The sequence below is a fragment of the Trichomycterus rosablanca genome, chromosome 9 (assembly GCF_030014385.1).
Source record: "Trichomycterus rosablanca isolate fTriRos1 chromosome 9, fTriRos1.hap1, whole genome shotgun sequence".
In the NCBI taxonomy this organism is placed as follows: domain Eukaryota; kingdom Metazoa; phylum Chordata; class Actinopteri; order Siluriformes; family Trichomycteridae; genus Trichomycterus; species Trichomycterus rosablanca.
Genome location: NC_085996.1, coordinates 36,166,129 through 36,188,944, shown reverse-complemented (window position 1 = coordinate 36,188,944; position 22,816 = coordinate 36,166,129). Strand labels below are relative to the sequence as shown.

The following is a 22,816-nucleotide window of genomic DNA, read 5'->3' as shown; positions in this document are numbered from 1 at the left end:
TGTAAATTATGGTGGAAAATAAGTATTTGGTCAATAACAAAAGTTCAACTCAATACTTTGTAACATAACCTTTGTTGGCAATGACAGAGGTCAAACGTTTCCTGTAAGTCTTCACCAGGTTTGCACACACTGTAGCTGGTATTTTGGCCCATTCCTCCATGCAGATCTCCTCTAGAGCAGTGATGTTTTGGGGCTGTCGCTGGGCAACACGGACTCCACAAATTTTCTATGGGGTTGAGGTCTGGAGACTGGCTAGGCCACTCCAGGACCTTGAAATGCTTTTTACGGAGCCACTCCTTCGTTGCCCGAGCGGTGCGTTTGGGATCATTGTCATGCTGGAAGACCCAGCCACGTTCCATCTTCAATGCTCTCACTGATGGAAGGAGGTTTTGGCTTAAAATCTCACGATACATGGCCCCGTTCATTCTTCCCTCAACACGGATCAGTCGTCCTGTCCCCTTTGCAGAAAAACAGCCCCAAAGCAGAGCTGCACAGGTTGCTACTGGAATCCTCTTCCACTCCTCCATGATGACATCACGGAGCTGGTGGATGTTAGACACCTTGAACTCCTCCACCTTCCACTTGAGGATGCGCCACAGGTGCTCAATTGGGTTTAGTCCATCACCTTTACCTTCAGCTTCCTCAGCAAGGCAGTTGTCATCTTGGAGGTTGTGTTTGGGGTCGTTATCCTGTTGGAAAACTGCCATGAGGCCCAGTTTTCGAAGGGAGGGGATCATGCTCTATTTCAGAATGTCACAGTACATGTTGGAATTCATGTTTCCCTCAATAAACTGCAGCTCCCCAGTGCCAGCAACACTCATGCAGCCCAAGACCATGATGCTACCACCACCATGCTTGACTGTAGGCAAGATACAGTTGTCTTGGTACTTCTCACCAGGGCGCCGCCACACATGCTGGACACCATCTTAGCCAAACAAGTTTATCTTGGTCTCGTCAGACCACAGGGCATTCCAGTAATCCATGTTCTTGGACTGCTTGTCTTCAGCAAACTGTTTGCGGGCTTTCTTGTGCGTCAGCTTCCTTCTGGGATGACGACCATGCAGACCGAGTTGATGCAGTGTGCGGCGTATGGTCTGAGCACTGACAGGCTGACCTCCCACGTCTTCAACCTCTGCAGCAATGCTGGCAGCGCTCATGTGTCTATTTTTTAAAGCCAACCTCTGGATATGACGCCGAACACGTGGACTCAACTTCTTTCGTCGACCCTGGCGAAGCCTGTTTCGAGTGGAACCTGTCCTGGAAAACCGCTGTATGACCTTGGCCACCATGCTGTAGCTCAGTTTCAGGGTGTTAGCAATCTTCTTATAGCCCAGGCCATCTTTGTGGAGAGCAACAATTCTATTTCTCACATCCTCAGAGAGTTCTTTGCCATGAGGTGCCATGTTGAATATCCAGTGGCCAGTATGAGAGAATTGTACCCAAAACACCAAATTTAACAGCCCTGCTCCCCATTTACACCTGGGACCTTGACACATGACACCAGGGAGGGACAACGACACATTTGGGCACAATTTGGACATGTTCACTGTGGGGTGTACTCACTTATGTTGCCAGCTACTTAGACATTAATGGCTGTGTGTTGAGTTATTTTCAGAAGACAGTAAATCTACACTGCTATTCAAGCTGTACACTGACTACTCTAAGTTATATCCAAGTTTCATGTCTATAGTGTTGTCCCATGAAAAGATATAATGAAATATTTGCAGAAATGTGAGGGGTGTACTCACTTTTGTGATACACTGTATATATATATACATACACGTATATAGATCTTTAGATAGATGATGTTTCTGCTGAACATGGAAGTGGGTTTATTACAGACGGATTACACAGATCAACAGAATTCACATGGACTCACAAAGATGTGTTTACATAAAGTTCTGCTTTAGCCTGGACAGGAAATTAACAGAGATCCATCTCTCCCTCAGGCCTACACACACAGTCCACTCTCTTTCTTCTCTCTATCTGCTTTCTTTCACTAGTACATAGCTAAAAGAAAAGTATTTGCACTGTTTCTAATTCCTGTTTGTCACACTTAATGGTTTCAGTATTTATTCATTTATTTATTAGGATTTTAATGTCACGTTTTACACTTTGGTTACATTCATGACAGGAGCGGTAGTTACTCATTAGACAAGGTTCATCAGTTCACAAGGTTATATCGAACACAGTCATGGACAATTTAGTGTCTCCAGTTCACCTTACTTGCATGTCTTTGGACTGTGGGAGGAAACCAGAGCACACGGGGAGAACATGCAAACTCCACACAGAAAGGACACGGACTGCCCCACCTGGGGATCGAACCCAGGACCTTCTTGCTGTGAGGCGACAGTGCTACCCACTTAGCCACCGTGCCACCACTTAATGATTTCAGATCTTAAAACTAAATTTAATACAAGTAAGTAAACAACAAAATATAAATATAAAATAATTACAAATTTTTTATATTTATTTGATTTATTGATGGAACAACCCTCAACCGTCTCCAAAAAAGTAATGACCCCCCCCCCCCCCCCCCGTTAGTTAATTAACCAACCAAACTAAAGCCAGACTTGATTACTGTCAGTTCTACTAAATCTGTTCATTAAAACTTCATCAATGTGAATCAGCCTTAACAACCAGCATATTATGTTTGCAAATAAACAAAATTCAGAAAAAGATAATAATTACAACATCTAATATAATATAATAATAACAAATGTGGACAAAATGGGTACCCAGACGTGTGTCAGAAGTTTTATTTATTTTTTCATTTTATTGTCATCAATCACCTTAACCTTGTCAGGGTTGCTATGGTCAGGTTCCACTGGATAACACTGGGCACAAGGCAGAAACACCCTGACACGGCAGCAATTCATCAGAGAGCTTCCAGGTAAAAGCAGTTAAATTGAAAAAATAATAAACTCCCATTACAGCCTAACAAGGTTCCCAGGGTCTTTGGTGAATAAACAGCTTCAAGTCATCACATCACCTACCATGCATTTGGCATTGTCCCTGTATTCTCACCAACCTATACATTTTAATTCTCTACTGCATTTCCCTTGCTGATTAAAGAAACCCATACTGGCTGGGGAGAGCAGCAGACTATCACATACCACCTCAGACATCCGTGTAGTGTAACGATCCCTTTAAGTGGTATGAGCATGCGCATTATTGTGTGAGAGGGCGTTCAGACATGGACAGATAAGCACGCTTGGTGATTAGCTTGGGTTGTAGTCTGACTGTTCTACTCTATTGCGGTTATCCTGGATGATGAGTGAAAGTGTGGGTGCTCCTATGGCCAATAAATACTCTTCATTACACTGCACTGGTCGTCTCCTGTGTGTATGTCCTTCGGAGGACAGGGCAAGTAGCTAAGTGCCATTAATCTCTCAGTAGTTACAGTAGTCACCGGCTGTTTTCTGTCAATGGTGAAATCTCATAGAGAGGGCTGTATCACATATGGAGTCCCACAAAGTCCTCAGTGAATCCTCAAACCCCTTGAACAGACAGCAGAGGTCCACGTCAAAGAAACCACGTTGCCCTCTTCTTCCCTCTGACACGACCACTTACACATGGTAGATGTACAGCCAGGGCAACGTCACTGTTCTCTCAGCATCCCAAATATCTTTAGCTTTTGTGCTAAGTGTGTTTGAGTGTGTGAGGTACTGCTCTTTAAACCAAACCATACATCACCATTCATCAAACTCTCCCTTAAAGCGATCACAATGGTGGAGTGTGCGCTGTAATCTCACCTCTTCTAGGACTCTCATGATTGAAGAGAATTCCATTCACAGCAAAAAGATTATACGCCTCTCTGAAGTTCACCACGATCCAGTACGCGTACAGCTTAGCAGCACCTGAGACACACACCAACAGGGACAGAGAGAAAGTGCACATTTCAACATTATAAATATATGGCGTCTCATACCTGCTATAAATTATATTTATTAATAATAATACAGTAATCAGTATAATTTAAAGGCTATGCAATAGTGAACCTAGCCACTAATGGGAGCAGCCTATTTTTTTCAATTTAAAGCCCAAGCCAATTAACATCTAGACAAACTAACAGATACTTATTTATGCTTATGTGATTTTACTCAATTACACCATTTATTTATTTGTTTTATGCCATGCTTACACCATGGTTATAATCACAGCAGGAAGGGTAAATCATTCTCATGCCAGCTCCATTGCCAAGTGTTGTTGTTATGTTGTTCTTTAAATGCACCCCTTCATTCAAATTTTTTTCAAGAAATTAAGGATCGTTTTCATTTTTGCTTGGTTAAGAATTAGTCTTTGGTATTGCTTGTTGTGCATGTGTTGTTGTAGTATCTAGTACATTGTCAGTATGTGTTTAATAGAAAGAGGTATCCTGCAGGTATCACAGAGTAAGGGGTATTCCTGAAGTGCCAGAAAAACTGGTACAACATGGAAGTGTATCGGCTGATGGTGGCTCCTTGATGGTATGAGGTTTGTTTAGCTGGCAGTCTATGGGACCCCTGGTACGTCTGCTAACGTCTCGGACAGGTAAATGCTGTGTGTGCGTCCTTTCTGACGAGTTCATGTCCTGTGTTCATTCTGATGAGTTAGGCCTCTTCCAACTAGACAATGTGCCGACACACACGTCTAGAGATGTTATGAATTATGGTTATAAGAACACTCATCTGAGTTTGGAGTTTTGCTGTTCCCACCAAAGTCACTAGATCTTAATGTTATGAAACACATCTGGGATGCCATGCAACCTCGGAGTACAACAGAATTGTGGACTGTTGTGCAGGAAGTATTGTGTTTACTGCTTACCGAATATTTGCACAGCTTGTGGAACCCATGTACCATTGTATTTCTGAAAGCCTGCACTCCCATGGGGGACCTACCAAGTATTAGACCAGTGTACCAGTTTTTCTGTCACTTCGGTGTGTATGGTTACTCCAGGCATACAGCCCCACACCCCCCTCCACTCATTTTCTTTCTTTGGCATGTATGTGCGTACCGTAAGGTGAACGTGGGTAGAACGGCGTGGTCTCTTTCTGTGGGATCTCCTGCACTTTGCCATACAGTTCACTGGTGGACGCCTGGTAGAACCGCACACCGTTCGTCAATCCGCAGGTCTTTACTGCATCCAGCAAACGCAGCGTACCAACACCGTCGACATCTGCAGTGTACTCCGCCAAGTCGAAGGAAATCTGAAACGCACAGTTAAAACAAAAAAATGAAAAATGAGAAACACACACCTGGGCATTGCCTGCTATTTCTTCAATTTAAGTTTCAGTTTACTTGTGTGTGTATGTATCCAGCTTCACTGTAATGTGTTGGCAAACAGAACTGTGAGTGTGGGTGATGGAAATAGTAGGGTTTAAAAGTCCAAGTCTTGTTAAAATAGTACTAAGTATTTATTTACTAAAGTCGGATGTAAAGCCGTGTTTAAGGATTAATTTAAATTGCATTATGGTAGGGATGTAACGATGCACCACAAGACAGTTAAAAATCGATTCACGTGTGTAATGATTCAAATCAGTTTATATGTATAATGAATCGATATTCACTTTAAACAGCAGAGGGCACTGGCGCTATTCACTTCGCCTGGTAGACGTCACTACAGGGTGGCCAAGTTCGGAATTTTCCAGCCAAATTCATTTATGTGAGGATACTTTCTTTTTTGTATTATTCATTTATTTATATAATGTTGGATTTGTTTTAACATTTTATTTAAGTTTTTTTTTTTTTTTTTTTTACACAAAAAGATAAATGTGCAGCATTGTTTTGCATAGTTTGTACCTACCTCAGAAATAAAAGGACATTCTTTATTTGTATAAATAAAATATAAGCACACATTTTTTTTTAAAGAGAAATAATAAAAGGAAACTTTGTCTTCAATTTCATTTTGTTTAAAAAAAGTCGTATCGTGAACCGCATTGCATCATAGGTAGAGTGTATCATTACATCCCTATTTGTTAATATTTATAAATACAAGTCAATCGACAGAAAAGTATTCAAGCACTTCTGTTTTTGGTATTTTAGCACATTTTCCTCTCACTGTGGACTTGAATGGCAATTGAAGTGATTTTCCTGAGCTCTTAATACACAGAACTTTTTTTTCCATGGCAACGTTGGCACTTGCCTGAATATTCTCTGCTCTCACATAACGAGTTGAGACAGAATTGAACCCACACATGAGGCGGGTTTGAATCCCTGCCAGAGTGGGATGATGAGTAAGTAAGAGAACGCTGACATGAGCTCATTCTGACTAGGAACGTCTTTTTCACAGAGACGCACACCTCTACACAAACGTACGGCCGCGCGCTGGGAGGGATCCAGTTTACCCCATACATCATCCACACAGAGCAATGCTGACTGACAGCTGATAAGTGGGAAATGGAAACCACTGTCAAGTATTTCGGTGTCTGTTGAAATGAGACATGTAGATGATTGATGACATTACTTAATGTATGCGTGGGTGAGCAGAGAGAACAGGGTGTTTGCAAAAAGAGAAAAGGAGCTGGCATGGGTGTGCAGACTGGTGTAGACACTGTTCTACCACCAAAACCTGACATCATCACCATCATCATCATGCCATCTATGAAGCCGGTGGTTTCCAAAGACTACAGAGGTCACTGCAGATCCAGTAACAGCAGGGGAAATTCACACTCCCTGAATTTGAAGGTCAACATTTGGCAGGTTGCTAGCAGCTGGCTATTCCTAGTGGGCAAACAGTCCACTATACACTGACCAGGCATAACATTATGACCACTGACAGGTGAAGTAAATAACACTGATTATCTCCTCATCACGGCACCTGTTAGTGGGTGATATATATTAGGCAGCAAGTGAACATTTTATCCTCAGAGTTGATGTTAGAAGCAGGAAAAATGGGCGAGTGTGAGGATTTAAGGCGAGTTTGACAAAGGCCAAATTGTAATGACTAGACGACTGGGTCAGAGCATCTCCAAAACTGCAGCTCTTGTGGGGTGTTTCCGGTCTGCAGTGGTCAGTATCTATCAAAAGCGGTCCAAGGAGGGAACGGTGGTAAACCGGCGACAGGGTCATTGATGCACGTGGGGAGTGAGGGCTGGCTTGTGTGGTCCGATCCAACAGACGAGCTACTGTAGCTTAAATTGCTGAAGAAGGTAATGCTGGTGCATCGCAGTTTGTTGCGTATGGGGCTGCATAGCTGCAGACCAGTCAGGGTGCCCATGCTGACCCCTGTCCACTGCCGAAAGCGCCAACAATGGGCACGTGAGCATAGGAACTGGACTACGGAGCAATGGAAGAAGGTGGCCTGGTCTGATGAATCATGTTTTCTTTTATATCACGTGGATGGCCGGGTGCATGTGGGTCGCTTACCTGGGGGAACACCAGGATGCACTATGGGAGCACTATGTCAACAGGATGCACTATGGGAAGAAGGCAAGCCAGTGAAGGCAGTGTGATGCTTTGGGCAATGTTCTGATGGAAAACCTCGGGTCCTGCCATCCATGTGGATGTTACTTTGACACGTAGCAACTACCTAAGCATTGTTGCAGACCATGTTCACCCTTTCATGGAAATGCTATTCCCTGATGGCTGTGGCCTCTTTCAGGAAAGCTTTCCACAGGATTTCAGAACAGGACTACAGGGATTCACTTTAATTCAGCACTTAGGTTTTCTTTCAATAAGCCTTTTATCCTCCCGATCAATCAATCCGTTAAATCACTACTGTTTTCTGTTGCAGTTATAAAACTGATTTGGATAAAAGCAAAATGCCGTAAATTAAAATGTTAAACATTTTCTGTAAAAGTTGGGATTTATACTGACACAGGGACAGCTCTCTCTCTTTCCGTCTCTCTCTCACATTCACACACACACCCCCCCCCCCCATCCTGCATACTACTCCTCCACATTTACAACCTTCAGCACGCCAAGAATGGAATTAATTAGCCGGTTACATCCATGCTTCATTTACCACTAATGTCTTTCTTTTTGACCCTTTTGCCGTTTTAATAATCTTTCTGACTGGCCAAAAGCTCAGCTCATCATTCATTTACTTTCTCCAACATAAACACACACACACACACACACACACACACACACACACACACACACTTTATATTCTGTTCATGGTTTACAGAAGTTTCTCAGAGACCTGAACTTATTTATTTATTTTTATGTACATATATTTTGTTTATGCATTTTCTCCCTTTTTCTCTCTTTTTAGCACGTCCAATTGCCCGATTGCATCATGCTTCCTCTCCACCAATGCGGATTGAGGAGAACGAAGCTAACCCATGCCCCCTCCGACACGTGGGCAGCATGCCGTATGCATGACAGCACTCTTTTCTCATCTCTGTGCAGGCGCCATCAATCAGCCAGCAGAGGTCATAATTGCATTAGTTATGAGAGAGACCCTATCCGGCTTTAATATCCAATTATGCCCGCTAGATGGCGCCTAGCTGACTGGAGGCAACACAGAGTTTCGAACCGAGGAGTTCAGAATCTCGGCGCTAGTGTGCTAGCGGAATATCCCGCTGGGCACATATCAGGGTCTTCTAAATAAATCTAAAACAATAAATTCAGTGCTTGTTGAATTCATTGTTTTCATCGTCTATTATACTAGCCCACCACTGCTGAGTCTGTGGTTCAAGTCTAAGCTGTGCTATGGGCCAACCAGGAGTCTATGCAGACATGACATGATGTCTGGGGAAGGCTGGTGTGAAGACCAAAGCCCAGGGTCACCTGGTCCTGGATGTTTCTGCCTTGTAATCACCGTTTTACAGCAAAACTAGACCTGCCGCAACACGGACCAGGACAAACTTTTGATGAAAACTAAATGAAATGAACAATAAATTCAAATACATTATTTCAAGTACATTTTAATTACTGGTTGCTTCGTTTTTAAGGGTCATGATCAGCCCCGGTTCTGGACTGCTTTGCTTGGGGGGGCAGTAAAACCTAATGAGGGGGCATGTTGATAGTCATGTTTTTGAAGCCAGAAATATATTCAAGGCTTGATTTGTGCATGAATGATGACAGCCAAGCTATTGATACTGGCTTAAAGTGATGTATGAGGTAAAGAAATAAAAATGCATGTTTTCGAACTTAAACTTAAAACCCAATGATTAAAAAATACATGTTGATTATGTAAATGGAGAAAAAAGATTATCTAATTGTATTTCATTTTAATACGCCCCCTTAATTAAATTGCCATTACTAATAGAACAACTCTATTTCTTGAAAGGCTTTAATACAAATTTAAGTCAAAGCTGACAAATGTACCTACACACAGACTGAGAATATTCAAACGTGGAAATAGGAATGAGTGAGAATATTTATATTATTGGGAAATTAAAATATAAAGAAAACAAAAGAATACTAATTCTGTAAAAAAAAAAGTGTTTACCAGTATACCTGCCTCTCGCTCACACTAACAGAACATATACTGCCGAACTGAACTGTTTGGGGCAGTCTGCCGATTTTTATATGACTCAAAGAGCCAATCAGGAATAAGCAAGGAAATATCTTCACACTGTAAAACAAAATGCATTTTTGTGATTGGTTCAGAGATCATTTTAAAAATAGCCGTTGCTTGCATTGTGCTTGGGGGGGCAGACACAATTTGGGGGGGCAATGCCCCCCTCAGCCCCCCCCTAGCGCCGGCCCTGGTCATAATGTTACTATTTTACAGCACAGGATGTAACGATGCACCACAAGGGAGTTAAAAATTGGTGCACATGTGCCACGATTCGAATCGGTTTACGTGTATAATGAACCAATTCACTTTAAACAGCAGAGGGCACTGGCGCTATTCACCTCGCCTGGTCCATGTCATTTCTGTGTGGAGTTTGCATGTTCTCCCTGTGTCTGCATGGGTTTCCTCCCACAGTCCAAAGTTTGTTTATTTTGTTTGTTTATTAGGATTTTAACGTCATGTTTTACACTTTGGTTACATTCATGACAGAACAGGTAGTCCAGGCTGTCACATCGAACACAGTCCCAGACAAACTCCACACAGAAAGGACCTGGACCGCCCCACCTGGGGATCGAACCCAGGACCTTCTTGCTGTGAGGCGAAAGTGCTACCCACTTAGCCACCATGCCACCCCCCCCCCCCCCCCCCACAGTCCAAAGACATGCAGGTGAGGTGAATTGGAGACACTGAATTGTCCAAGACTGTGTTCGATATAGCCTTGTGACCTGATAAATCTTGTGTAAGCAGTAACTACCGTTCCTGTCATTAATGTAAGTGTAAAACATGACGTTAAAATCTTAATAAATAAATAAATGATGTAAATATTGAAATGTTTTCACTCTAGTTTGTATGTTGGACTTATAACTTCCTGCATTTATTTAAAAAAAAGGGGGGTGGGGGGCATGTGTCCTTGAGTATAATCTGAGATTCCTGATATTTGTACCCAGCCTTGTGCTGAGTGCACTTAATGTGCTTTGGTAAAGTCTGACACCCTTTCAGTGTATCTGAAGTGTGAATAGTAAAAAGATGCCCCAGATCCCCCTGCAGCTCTTTGTGTCCATCTCTCTTTCTGGGTTAGCTTTGTGCTGACAGCAGCTAACAGCTTCCACATGTAAACCCCCCCGTCACCGCCCCCGTCCCCTTTAACCGGTGCACCTCTGAGTCTGACACATACACACACACAGGGCATGTTGTGTCATCTCAGCTGACAGGTGCTGTCAGTTACAGGGTTGGAAGAATGAGAGAAGTTATTGTGTGGTTAACAAAACATCGCTAACACACTGACGGCCTGAACTGCCCCGGCCTACGATCGCCCACGGCACCGTGGCATAGGAATTTAACTCTGCAGCCACACAGACACACAGACATACACACACACACACACACACACATGTGTGGTGGCTGGTAAATTCATCTTTGATATGACAGCTTAATAACTGCTCGTATGGGAACAAATCTGTTTTATAGCACTGCTGTATAAATCAGCTCGCCTGTGATGATGGACAGAGTGAACGGTGTTGGAGATTTATTGTAGAGCTGTCACAGTAAGTGTTACACCAGAAAAAAAGGTATTAAGAAACCCACTACCACAGGGTTCAAATCCCCAGCAGTGCTACTGGCAGATCGGCATCTAAATCTGTTGGTCATGTCCAAAGGGTGGCGGCCTTACAATGAATCAGCGCCCTGTCCTGGATATAATTTTATAATATAATTTTAAAATCAAGAAACCACCAAGAAAATATGTTATAAAATAGAAGCTGCTAAAAACACAGGTGTAAATGTCCTCAAAATGATTCAGCATCTGCCAGGAGGTTAAATCATGGACGCACTGGGTTCCAATTGTTCAAAACTTTTTTTTTTTTTTTTTAAACACTTTGGTCTTCCCAAAATTCTCAGCTTTCTGTCCCAGAAATGCAACAGATTTAGTTCAACTCGACAAATCTGGGAGGTGAAGTGATTAACGGTTCAATCAGAGTTCCTTCAGGAACTAATTAAAAAGCTATTAAAAGCTATTGATCATGTTAAAACAAGAGCTTCAAGCCAGATAAATACGGAGTGTGGTATATGTAAAAGTTTCTGAAAAGCCACAACAGTCTCAAGAAAAACACTCCTCCAATCAAAGAAAAGTCACAGAATTCGTTGAAAACCGCCATGCAGTGGTTTAGTCTGTATGATTCTTTTCTTTTCTGCTACAATATTGTGTGTACAAACAAGCACAAGACAAAAAAAAGTACAGAATTACTACCAATACTAGTTTCTACTAACAGTTTTAGATGAGAGAAAATGTATGGGCTTAAACGGATTTTGGTGGAATCCAGCTGTAAAGTTCTGCAGGCACTTCAGGAGCTTCTGTGAATCCAGCTGCATGTTAAATGAGCACAGCTGCACTGGTAGCTAATAGAGTTCAGGTTCAATAAACACTGTCTTTTGTGCACAGGGATGTGATGCGCAGCTTCACCAAACTAATGCAAAATAAAGAACAAACCCAATCACTTCAATCCACTGTTAAAAATCCAACTCAAAAGTTTCCAGTTTTTTAAAAATCTCTATAAAGATTCCCTCTAAAAAAAAAATATATTTATTGTATATATGTAAAATGTATACATGTAAAATCTGACATTATTAAAATCCAGTTACTTTATTGCTCCCCAGTAGCTACTGCTAAGCTTTTAAACGTGGAAAGGTTTTGCAGTTTGTTCATCACTGCTGTGCCCTGCGCTGGACTGGCACCCTGTCTAGGGTACTCCTGCTTTACCACCCAGTGTTTTCCGACCCTGACCAAGATGATGAAAAAAAAGTTAGACAGTCCATTATCCAATGCAAACGCACTGTTCACCTGTGCCCATAGAAATAGGGCTAGTTTTACTGCACCAAAGTCAATCGTAATTCCTAACAAGACGGTTATGAGGCTCTATTACAACGTTTAATAATTTTATATATTTTTTTACAATAACAAATTATTATTTATTTATTAGGATTTTAACGTCATGTTTTACACACGTTATTCATGGTTATTCACCCGTTCAAGTTGGTCATGGACAATTTTGTATGTCCAATTCACCTCACTTGCACGTCTTTGTACTGTGGGAGGAAACCCACACAGACACGGGGAGAACAACTTCACACAGAAAGGACCAGGACCGCTCCACCTGGGGATCAAACTCAGGACCTTCTTGCTGTGAGGCAACAGTGATACCCACCGAGCCGCCTGTATTCCTGCTTTACACCTAATGTTTCCCGACCCTGACCAGGACGAAGCGGATGATGAACTAACAATGTTAAACAGTCCATTATCCAATGCAAATACATTGTTTAATTGTGCCCATAGTAATAGGGCTAGTTTTACTGCACAAAGGTCAATCGTAATTCCTAACAAGACGGTTACGGGGCTCTATTACAACATTTAATAATTTTTTTTACAATAACGAATTATTTATTTATTTATTAGGATTTTAACGTCATGTTTTACACACTTTGGTTATTCATCCGTTCAAGTTTGTCATGGACAATTTCGTAACTCCAGTTCACCTCACTTGCACGTCTTTGGACTGTGGGAGGAAACCGGAGCTCGAAGAAGAAACCCACACAGACACCAGAAGAACATGCAAACTCCACACAGAAAGGACTGGGACCGCTCCACCTGGGAATCTAACCCAGGAACTTCTTGCTGTGAGGCGACAGTGCTACTCACCGAGCCACCCCTGAATATTTTACACTGACCGTTTATTGTGAAGTTTTGTTCTTCTTAATTTGTTAAAGAAGTTTACAAACTCAAATTCTTTTGTTAAAGTAGTATATGTTGGAATCATTCAGTCAAAAAAAAACCTTTGCTGTTGCAAAAATGTCTATTAATAATGTATTCAGATGTTTTACTTCACTGCAGCTGTGTTGAGTTAACTGTACGACTGTACAACAACGCTCTGCTCAATGTTCAAAACAGTGACGTCTACAGGATTTTAGAAGTATATGTGCACCAATTGTGCACCAATTTCCTTCTTCTTTGGTAACAGTTAATTCCATTCATTAAAATCTTTATGAAATGGACAAGTTCAGACATGTCTAGGATACTCACAGTTCAAAACGTTCAACTGAATTGATCATTGTACCAGAATCCTGGAACAGTCCGGTAAACTATCTAGTTAAAAATGACCTCCTGTTGCATATCAGTGCATCTATATCAGTCTGAAATACACTAATAATGCTTCATACTATAATTATTATACATTATAATAATTACTGCTATAACTGGAGGCTCTTCAACCGGAGAGAAGCAAGAACTGCTGGAGGGAATGGAGACGTGACAGGAATGTGTCAGTTCACTCCCAGATATACCCCCCCACACCACCACCAAACTGTTCAGAGGTACTTAATCAGACCTGTCTGTGTAGGAGTAAGTGAGAGAATGTACAAACCTATTTCATATAAAAAAAAAAAAAAAAAAAAAGTGGTTCATCAAACCTACACTGATCTAGCACAGGGGTACGTTGATGAATCGACATTTTTGACCCCTGTAAGACATGGTGCAGTACACAAGTACCCAGTCCAGGTTCCAACATAAATCTGTCACTAGAGATAAAATCTAAAGGTGGGTTCCTGTCGATAGGAAACGCCTATGCTTCGTTTCGATGCCTCTTCGTTATCGCATCATTCCATCATCAGAAGAAGCTCATCAGAGCACTATTGCATACTTAAATGCTCTTGGCTTGTGTTTAACCAAGACGTGGCATTTTTTCTGGTTTACTGGAGTCTCGAATAAAAGCATTATAAAGAATGTTATAATGAACCTATAGAATGACGGCGTGACTTAGGATGCGAGTGAAAAGCATTCCGCCGCCGAGCTGCATGCAGGAACAAGCTGGTGCTGGAAGAGTCCTATCAGCACGTATGGATGTTGGTGGGATGGCACATTTACCACAAATCCATGAATGTGTGATAAAGAGTACCAGGCTGAACGCGAATAAATCAGAGAAATTCTGTCAGGCCCACATGGAATGAGAACTGAACTATGTGATTCATGCTTTTCACAACAAAATCCATCATGCCTTGTGGGTCTATTCATTGCCATACACAATAAATCATGTTTTTAATCTGTGTAGTGGTGATGTAACTCCTTTATGAATAAGGCTTCATTTGTTTGTGGTCAGATCAACTAGGGTAGTGGGTCAAAAGGAAACACTCATATAAATAGAGAACATGTGAGCATGTTTCCCCCTTTTAAGGTACAGGAAGCAGGTACGTTTCCATGCTAGATATGTTTAAAATAAATTTAAATAAAATTAATAAATGTATGACCCCTCAAATTAGAGTTGCTTAATAATAGCTACAGTAATGAATTAAATCACTGTATTACATTTTCATCCAATCAGGAAAAGACAAATCAGGCACCTTTGTAAAGTCTATCATTTCATTCTTTCAAGTCCAAACCCCCTAAATAAAGAACTACAACATGTGTACAGACTGTAATACACATGCAAACAACCAAAGTCTTTTCAGCTCGCTCATATAAAACAAATCCGACCAAGCCTGACAATTTTAATCCTGATGTAAACACACACTCAAACAGCGTGTGAACAAAAGAGCCGCCAGCCAGCATGGAGAGGGATTTTTGCTCACTACTGAGTCCATGCCCACCGCCAACTACACCAGAGTACATTTTATCCTGGGTTTGAACAAAATCCGCTGCTTATTCTGTACACATCTGTACACATAAGCTGAATGCTTGCTTAAACTATTCACATTGTTTCAGTCACAAGTTAAAACAAAGAAGTAAAATAAAGTTAAGGCAGGAAGGTTTTTCATTTCTCTCAGCAGTGGGACATTTCTAAAGGAAACTGTGCTACAGAATTTTGCTAAGCACACACACACTGCAGCACTTTTCTGACCCCTGTGTGTCACTAAAGGAAATGTGCAACACACCACCCATATGTACCCTATTATATGGACAAAAAGTACTGAGACACCTTAAAAACACCATTTAATTAATTTGTTTTAACCAGATGTAATTAATCAATTAAGTAGAAGAAAATAATTGCTTGTGGCCTTATTAAAATAACCCAAAAATTCAGGTCACTTTATTCCACCCCAGTAGCTTCCTCTAAGATTCTGAAAGAGGACTTGCCTTGCAGTTTTTACATTTACATTTTAGACATTTAGCAGATGCTTTTATCCAAAGCAACTTCTAGTACTGTGACAGTATATTGTCTTAGCAATTGAAGGTTAAGGGCCTTGCTCAAAAACTCAAAAGTGGCAACCTGGCAGTGATAGCTCAGTGGTTAAAGTACTGGACTAGTAAACGGAAGGTTGACGGTTCAAGCCCAGACACCACCAAGTTGCCACTGTTGGGTCCCTGAGCAAGGCCCTTAACGCTCAGTTGCTCATGCTGTTCAGCTCATCGTGTAAGTCGCTTTGGATAAAAGATTCTGCTAAATGCTGAAAATGTAAATGAACCAGCGACTCTTTGATTACTAGTCCAGTACCTGAACCGCAAGGCTACAACTGCCCTACCAACAGTTTGTATGCCACTGCTGTGGAACCTTGTTTTATATTTCAATGACAACTCAAATTTTTTTGGCCACATAAAAGCAGCAGAAACATTTGATTTAATTGCTCAATCAATTCTTGGTGCAACTGAAAAGTGACGCGTTCAAATCAAATATGAAGACGATTCCAGTTAGTTGAATTTTACAAGCTTTTGTAAGGAACATGTACACGCCTTCACATTATTAATTTCCTGTGTTTCAGCCACAACAACTGCTAACAGTTGTAATAAATCAATTATATAAAACAAATTATATGATTCCAACTTTGAATCAACAGCTTAGGGAACACCCTTTCCTGTTCCAGCATGACTGAGCCCCTGTGCACAAAGCAAACTCTATAAAAAACAAGAAGAGCTTGGTTTAAAGAAACCCCACTGAACAGCTCTGGAATGAAATGGAACATCAGTTGAGACTTTCTTGATCAACATCAGTGCCCAGACATACAAATGCTTATTTGACTAAATGGGTGCAAAATCCCATGGTCACCTTAATTTTGAAATGTCCAACATGATCATGGTCGGGCATTCAAACATATACCATATAGCGTATATACAGTATGTATTTATGTAGGATGGAGAGCCGATCCATGGCAGGGTACCACACGCACACTTTTACTCAATTTAAAGCAGCTAATTCACCTTCTGAGAGGTCTCTGCGAGGTGGAGGGAAGATACTGCGGGCATGGATGAAACATGTCAAACTTCATCCAGACAGAATCTAATGGTCAAGTTAAAACCAGAACCAATAATGCTGTGCTGCACCCACTTGATCAGCAGGATTGCTGTGCTGCCCTCGTGGTCAGAATGTTTTGCTACAGATCAAGTGAGCGTTATTAATGGTATTAATTTCTTACTGATCTGAGGATTTGATTAGATCTGCTCTGGTTTTATTTTACAGCAGCATAAATGTGTGGTTGCTCATAAAATCATGATTTTTGCTAATTATTAATTAATTTTTAAACTCATTTATTTATTCATCCAGTTAACAGCCAAATATTCAAAGGCAGGTCAGGAGCTTTAGTTAATGCTCACATCAAGAATCAGACAGGAAACAAATGTGATCCGACTGACTGACGGGCGGATGGTTGTTGCTGCCAGAATGTCGGAAAGTGCCGATGTATTGGGAATATTATGCACAACAGCCTCTTGAGCGAACACAGAACGGTTCTGTTCTGCCGGCAGACACGCCTTGTTAATGAGAGAGTCAGGAAGAGAATGGCCAGACTCGAGCTGGTTCGAGCGGACAGAAAGGCTTCACTGATTCCAGTAACGACTCCTTATAATCATAGTCAGTGAAAAAACAAGTCAAAAGCAACGTGTCGAACCTTAAAGCAGATGGTCTATAAGAGCAAAAGAACACACTGTTCTGCTCATGGTCAGAACCACGGCAGGTACGTAGCGTCTGCTGTGGGCATACACTGACCACAATGAAACAATACAAAAAAACCCAAGTTGTATAGATAGAATTATAGACTGATGTACTGTACACATACTGTATACAGGGTCTACTAGAGCACAGCATGCACTAAATGCCAAACAGAGCTGGACATCCCAAACCAAAATCAAAATGAATGTAGAACTAACAGCCTCCACTCGTCTGGAAAGGCTTTCCACAAGATTTTGGAGTGTGTTTGTAGGAATCGCCCATTCAGTCAAAAAAGCATTTGTGAGGTCAGGTATTAATTAATCTATTTATTTATTAGGACTGTAACGTCATGTTTTACATACTTTGGTTACATTCATGACAGGAACAGTAGTTACTCATAACACAGTCACGGACAATTTTGTATCTCCAATTCACCTCACTTGCATGTTTTTGGACTGTGGGAGGAAACCGGAGCTCCTGGAGGAAACCCACGCAGACACGGGGAGAACATGCAAACTCCACACACAAAGGACCCGGACCGCTCCACCCGGGGATCGAACCCAGGACCTTCTTGCTGTGAGGTGAGAGTGCTACCCACTTAGCCACTGTGCCACCCAAATTAATAAATGTGTTAATAAATTATATATTATTTGTATATAGCTGAAATGACAATAAAGCCTCTTGAATACTGAATCACATTGACACTTATTTTAAAAAAGTAGCTTTCACTAGAACAAATCCCAATTTTAACCAAATCTCCAAATTGTGCACATGAATATCTGAAATATGCTTTAATATCTCACGTCTATAATTTGGTTAGTCTTTTTAACAAATTTGCCAACATGGTATGTTTTTTTTTGTGTATGACTGGGACTTTTTATGTCTGTGGTTTATTCTACTGTCATAAGTACATAGAATATAAAAAGCTTTAATTTCACCATGTATATAAGAAATGTTTTGAGTACTATAAGCTTTGCTTGGCCCCACAAAATGACAATATATATATGATGGAATCAGGACGTGTGAAACAGTTGCAATAAATACAGTTTTTATTGTTTAATTTTATTATTTAATATTTAAGTATTGTACAGTTACTCTTAGCCCCCCCTTTAACAAATAAAATGACATTTGCAAACTACACTGTACAACTTGACCACAGGTCACAGCGGCAAACAATATTATATGATTTGCTGCCTACTGAAGCCTACAGCTGTTGTATTAACTATGTTATGGTATGGTGGTATTTGAAAAATCCATACGGTATAAGGAATCAAAGACAGTATACAGAATGTACTGTCATACCGTCCAGCACTGTATATTAGTGTGTACATTTTTACAGGGTTTTGAATCTTAAACTGGGCTCACAAATATAGAAGACGCATGGTGTTACGTGAACCTTAAAATTAGGGGGACACATCAGTGCACCATTGGTGTCGGTCCAGAGCTCAGATAAGCAATAGGGTTGAACTGTGCCAAGCAAAATATATGGGCAAATGATGCGCTGTGGCGACCCCTAATGGTACAGTCGAAAGGAATTACAATATTAGTGTATAGATTAATATATAACACAAACGCATATGGTAAATAATAACTATATTATGAACAGTAATCTTTTTTTTTAGCAGAGACAGCAGAGACTCTACTTCCTAAGAATTCTCAGGAAAAACAACCTTCAGGAGAAGCTGCTGGTGTCCTACTACCACTCCGCCATTGAGAGTGTGCTGACATACTGCATCTCAACATGGTACAGTAGCTGCTCAGCGGCAGATAAGAGATCTCTTCAGAGGGTCATCAACACTGCCCAGAAGATCATCGGCTGCCCACTGCCCAGCCTGGAGGACCTTTTCAGCTCTCGCTGCCTCAGCAGAGCAACCAGCATACTGAGAGATCCATCTCACCCTGGACATCATCTGTTCGACCTGCTGCCCTCTGGAAAACGCTTCAGGTCCATCACAGCCCGGTCACAGACTAAAAAACAGTTTTTACCCCAGGGCCATACGGGAACTGAACACCTCCAAACCACACACTAACAACTGACTTATAAAATCACTGCACAAGTAAACTGAACAACAACATTAAACACGGGACCCCTTTAAAACATGGCACAATGTTTCATTCTACTCTGACCGTAATTCATATTTATATTTATTATGACTGCACTATTGTTTTTTTAGGGCTAAATATATATTCTGTGCAATATCTTTTTAAGCTATCCAGGGCATGTGCAATACCCCACTGCTACCTCACTGCTGTAAACAATGTCTGTTGTCCTTTTTAATAATTATAGTTTAGTCTTTATTCTTTATATTTAAGATTCTTAGGCATACATACATGTGTGTGTGTTGTGTATATGTATATAATTTCTGCTTTTATTTTTACTTATTGTATGTGTAAGCACCGTTGGATTGCTACTCAATTTCGTTGTACACTGTGCAATGACAATAAAGGCATCTAATCTCTTATCTTATCTATCCTCTTTCATAATTTTTCTTAAGTGTAAAATTCAATATTTTTATGATCTGAATGTATTACTGTGAGCTGAAAATGTCATTACAACAATACAAAAGTAATGCAGGAAACTCCTACAGGAACGTGGCTATAGAAGTGATTCCTGCCACCCTAATAACATAAAAATGGACAAATTTACAGCACATTTAAGCAAGGTTTTTTTGTTGTTTGAGACAGGAGTATACAAGGCCGTGTGAGGACTGGTCCAATTAATGCCATTTACAAATACTGTATATACAAATCATTTCTATATTGTCACGTACACTGTTACTGTGATTATATTAAACTTCATACCGCAATAGAGGATTTTGGCTCAAGCCCTAATCTAAAGCATTTATTTATCCATCTAAAATCTTCCGAGGACTGCTCAGATGGAAGCACAGACAAGTCTAAGCGCACAAACCACATTGTTGTAATGTTCCCTGCTGCTTTATTTCTTTTTTTTGGTCAGCGAGACCACCAACACAGTACTGTTGTGAGATGAGTGACCAGTACAGGCTTTGTGGGAAATATCAGTCGGATTGTTCACTCTGAAACTCAAATAGTCTTTGTTCTCATTACTCAACTGTTCTAAAACACCCACACAGGTTTTCTCTCTTCCTCACACATACACAAACATTTATCTGATGACCAAGCCAATGAGTAACATCCCTCCGACCACATCCCAAACTTGTTCACATCAGGAGTGAAGACCAGGGAAGGGAAAAGCAAAAACAGCACAGTGTGCATCCTCGCCTACTCTTCAGAATTACTGCCGGACTGGGTCACTGCTTCACCTTACACACCCAGATGCATCACTCATTAAAAACCAATCTATGTGTGTGCGTGTGTGTGTGTGCATGTGTGTGTGTTCTAGCTGGTGTAGGAGTAGAACAGTCAGTTCACAAAGAGAAGTTGTGTATCCCAACCACAGAGAGAAAATGACCTACAGGAACACTGAGGGACGGTTTTACCTTAACGTGGCTTTGTGCTCCCAGATTGTAGATTTCAGTGGGTTTGACTTCATTGATTATTTTAACCAGGCATGTGCTGTCAGTCAGGTCTCCATAGTGCAACTTCATATCTACAGCACACACACACACAAGCAGACACACACAAATAACTGACTATAGAAAGAAATCATAATATTAAAATATATACACACATTGGGTGCAAGGCAGGAAAACCCTGGACAGAACGGCAAGTCATTGCAGGGCAATCGAAGACAATCATGTCTGTGTAGATGACAGGCCGGCCGAAAGCACAGCCGAGATTCAAACCCTGATCTCGATACCCAACCGAGCGCCATTCTACTTAAACAGTGTACAGTTTTAAATTGGTTTCAACTACACAAAGTTAATCAGTTCACAAGGTTATATCAAACACAGTCATGGACAATTTTGCATCTCCAATTTACCTCACTTGCATGTTTTTGGACTGTGGGAGGAAACCGGAGCTCCCGGAGGAAACCCACACAGACACGGGGAAAACATGCAAACTCCACACAGAAAGGACCCGGACCGCCCCACCTGGGGATCGAACCCAGGACCTTCTTGTTGTGAGGTGACGGTGCTACCCACTGAGCCACCATGCAGCCACAATAAAGCAAATAAATTCAAACTAATTTCACATTTCAAACTAAGTATTTAATATGATATAATACTAGGTATATATAAAAACTGTTGAATTATAGCGAAGTAAAACAAAGTAAAATAAATGATTTGCTTAAGTATTTGTATTTACCTTGGCTAAATCCACTGCGATTCATATATAATACACCAACACACACACTTCCACCCCAACACAATCTCTCCACAGGCCAATTTATACTTCTGCATTTCTACACCTTAGAGGGGTCTGTCAAAATTCTGCTCATCCAAAAATTGTTTACATGATACACTCATCAAGCACTTTATTAGCTACACCAATCTGGCACGTACACTATATGACCAAAAGTATTTGGACACCTGACCATTAGCTTGCTGGACACCAGATTTAAAAAACAAATGGTATTAAAATAAAGTGACCTCCATGTGATCCTTCAAGCTCTAACAGCCACTCTTTCGAGGTCTCTCACAAGATATTGACATACTGTATGTCTAGAGGAATTTGTGCCCATTCAGTCAGAAGAGCATTGGTATGTCTGGGCACTGTTGTTGGTCAAGAAAGCCTCAGCTGATGTTCCAGTTCATTCCAAAACTGTTCAGTGGGGCTGGGGTCAGGGCTCCACGCAGGTCACTGGAGTTTCTTTATTCAAGCTGTTCTTCATGTCTTTATAAACCTTGCTTTGTGCACACTCATACTAAAAAAGGAAAGGGTCTTCCCTAAACTGTTGCTGCAAAGTTGGAAGTATATAATTTGATTGATTTGTTACACCTGTTAGCAACTGTTATGGCTGAAACACAAATATGTAATAATTAGAAGGGGTGTCCCAATACTTTTGTCCATATAATAGCTACAGCAACCATACAGATAAACTTTGTAAACACACAATTACTAACTGTAGCACTGTACACTGTCTCGCCTGTGTAACCCGTTCACCAATCCAAACTGACCTTCCCCACTGACCAGATGTTATTTGGGTAGTGGGTCATTCTCAGCACTGCACTGTGTAACATGGCACGGTGTGCTGCACTGGTGTAAGTGGAACAGTGAGTCACTGCAACGGTGAGTATTTTGTACCTTATTGTCAATGCTGGATGGAGAAATCTAAATAAAAATAGTCCTGCAGGTCAGAACATGTCCACTGATAAAAGATTAGGGGAAGATTAGGACACGGTGTGCATGAAAAATAGCCAACAGGTGCCTACAGAGTGTGTTCCTAATATGTATTTATTTATTAGGATTTTATTGTTATGTTTTACACACCTTGGTTACATTCACGACAGAAACTGTAGTTTACTCATTACACAAGATTCATCAGTTCACAAGTTTAATGTCAAACACAGTCATGGACAATTTTGTATCTCCCATTATT

The 22,816-nt window shown here is 41.0% G+C and overlaps 1 protein-coding gene across 1 annotated transcript in view; it reads right to left on the bottom strand.

The window, feature by feature from the left end:
* Window positions 1-22,816, bottom strand: part of gmds (GDP-mannose 4,6-dehydratase) — a 103,419-nt gene that overhangs the window by 61,631 nt on the left and 18,972 nt on the right. The window contains exons 4-6 of the mRNA XM_063001430.1: window positions 20,814-20,923; window positions 4,997-5,189; window positions 3,756-3,860 (exon numbers count right to left, since the gene is read on the bottom strand). Of these exons, the coding sequence (XP_062857500.1) occupies window positions 3,756-3,860; window positions 4,997-5,189; window positions 20,814-20,923 (408 nt within the window). The remainder of the gene's footprint in view (window positions 1-3,755; window positions 3,861-4,996; window positions 5,190-20,813; window positions 20,924-22,816) is intronic.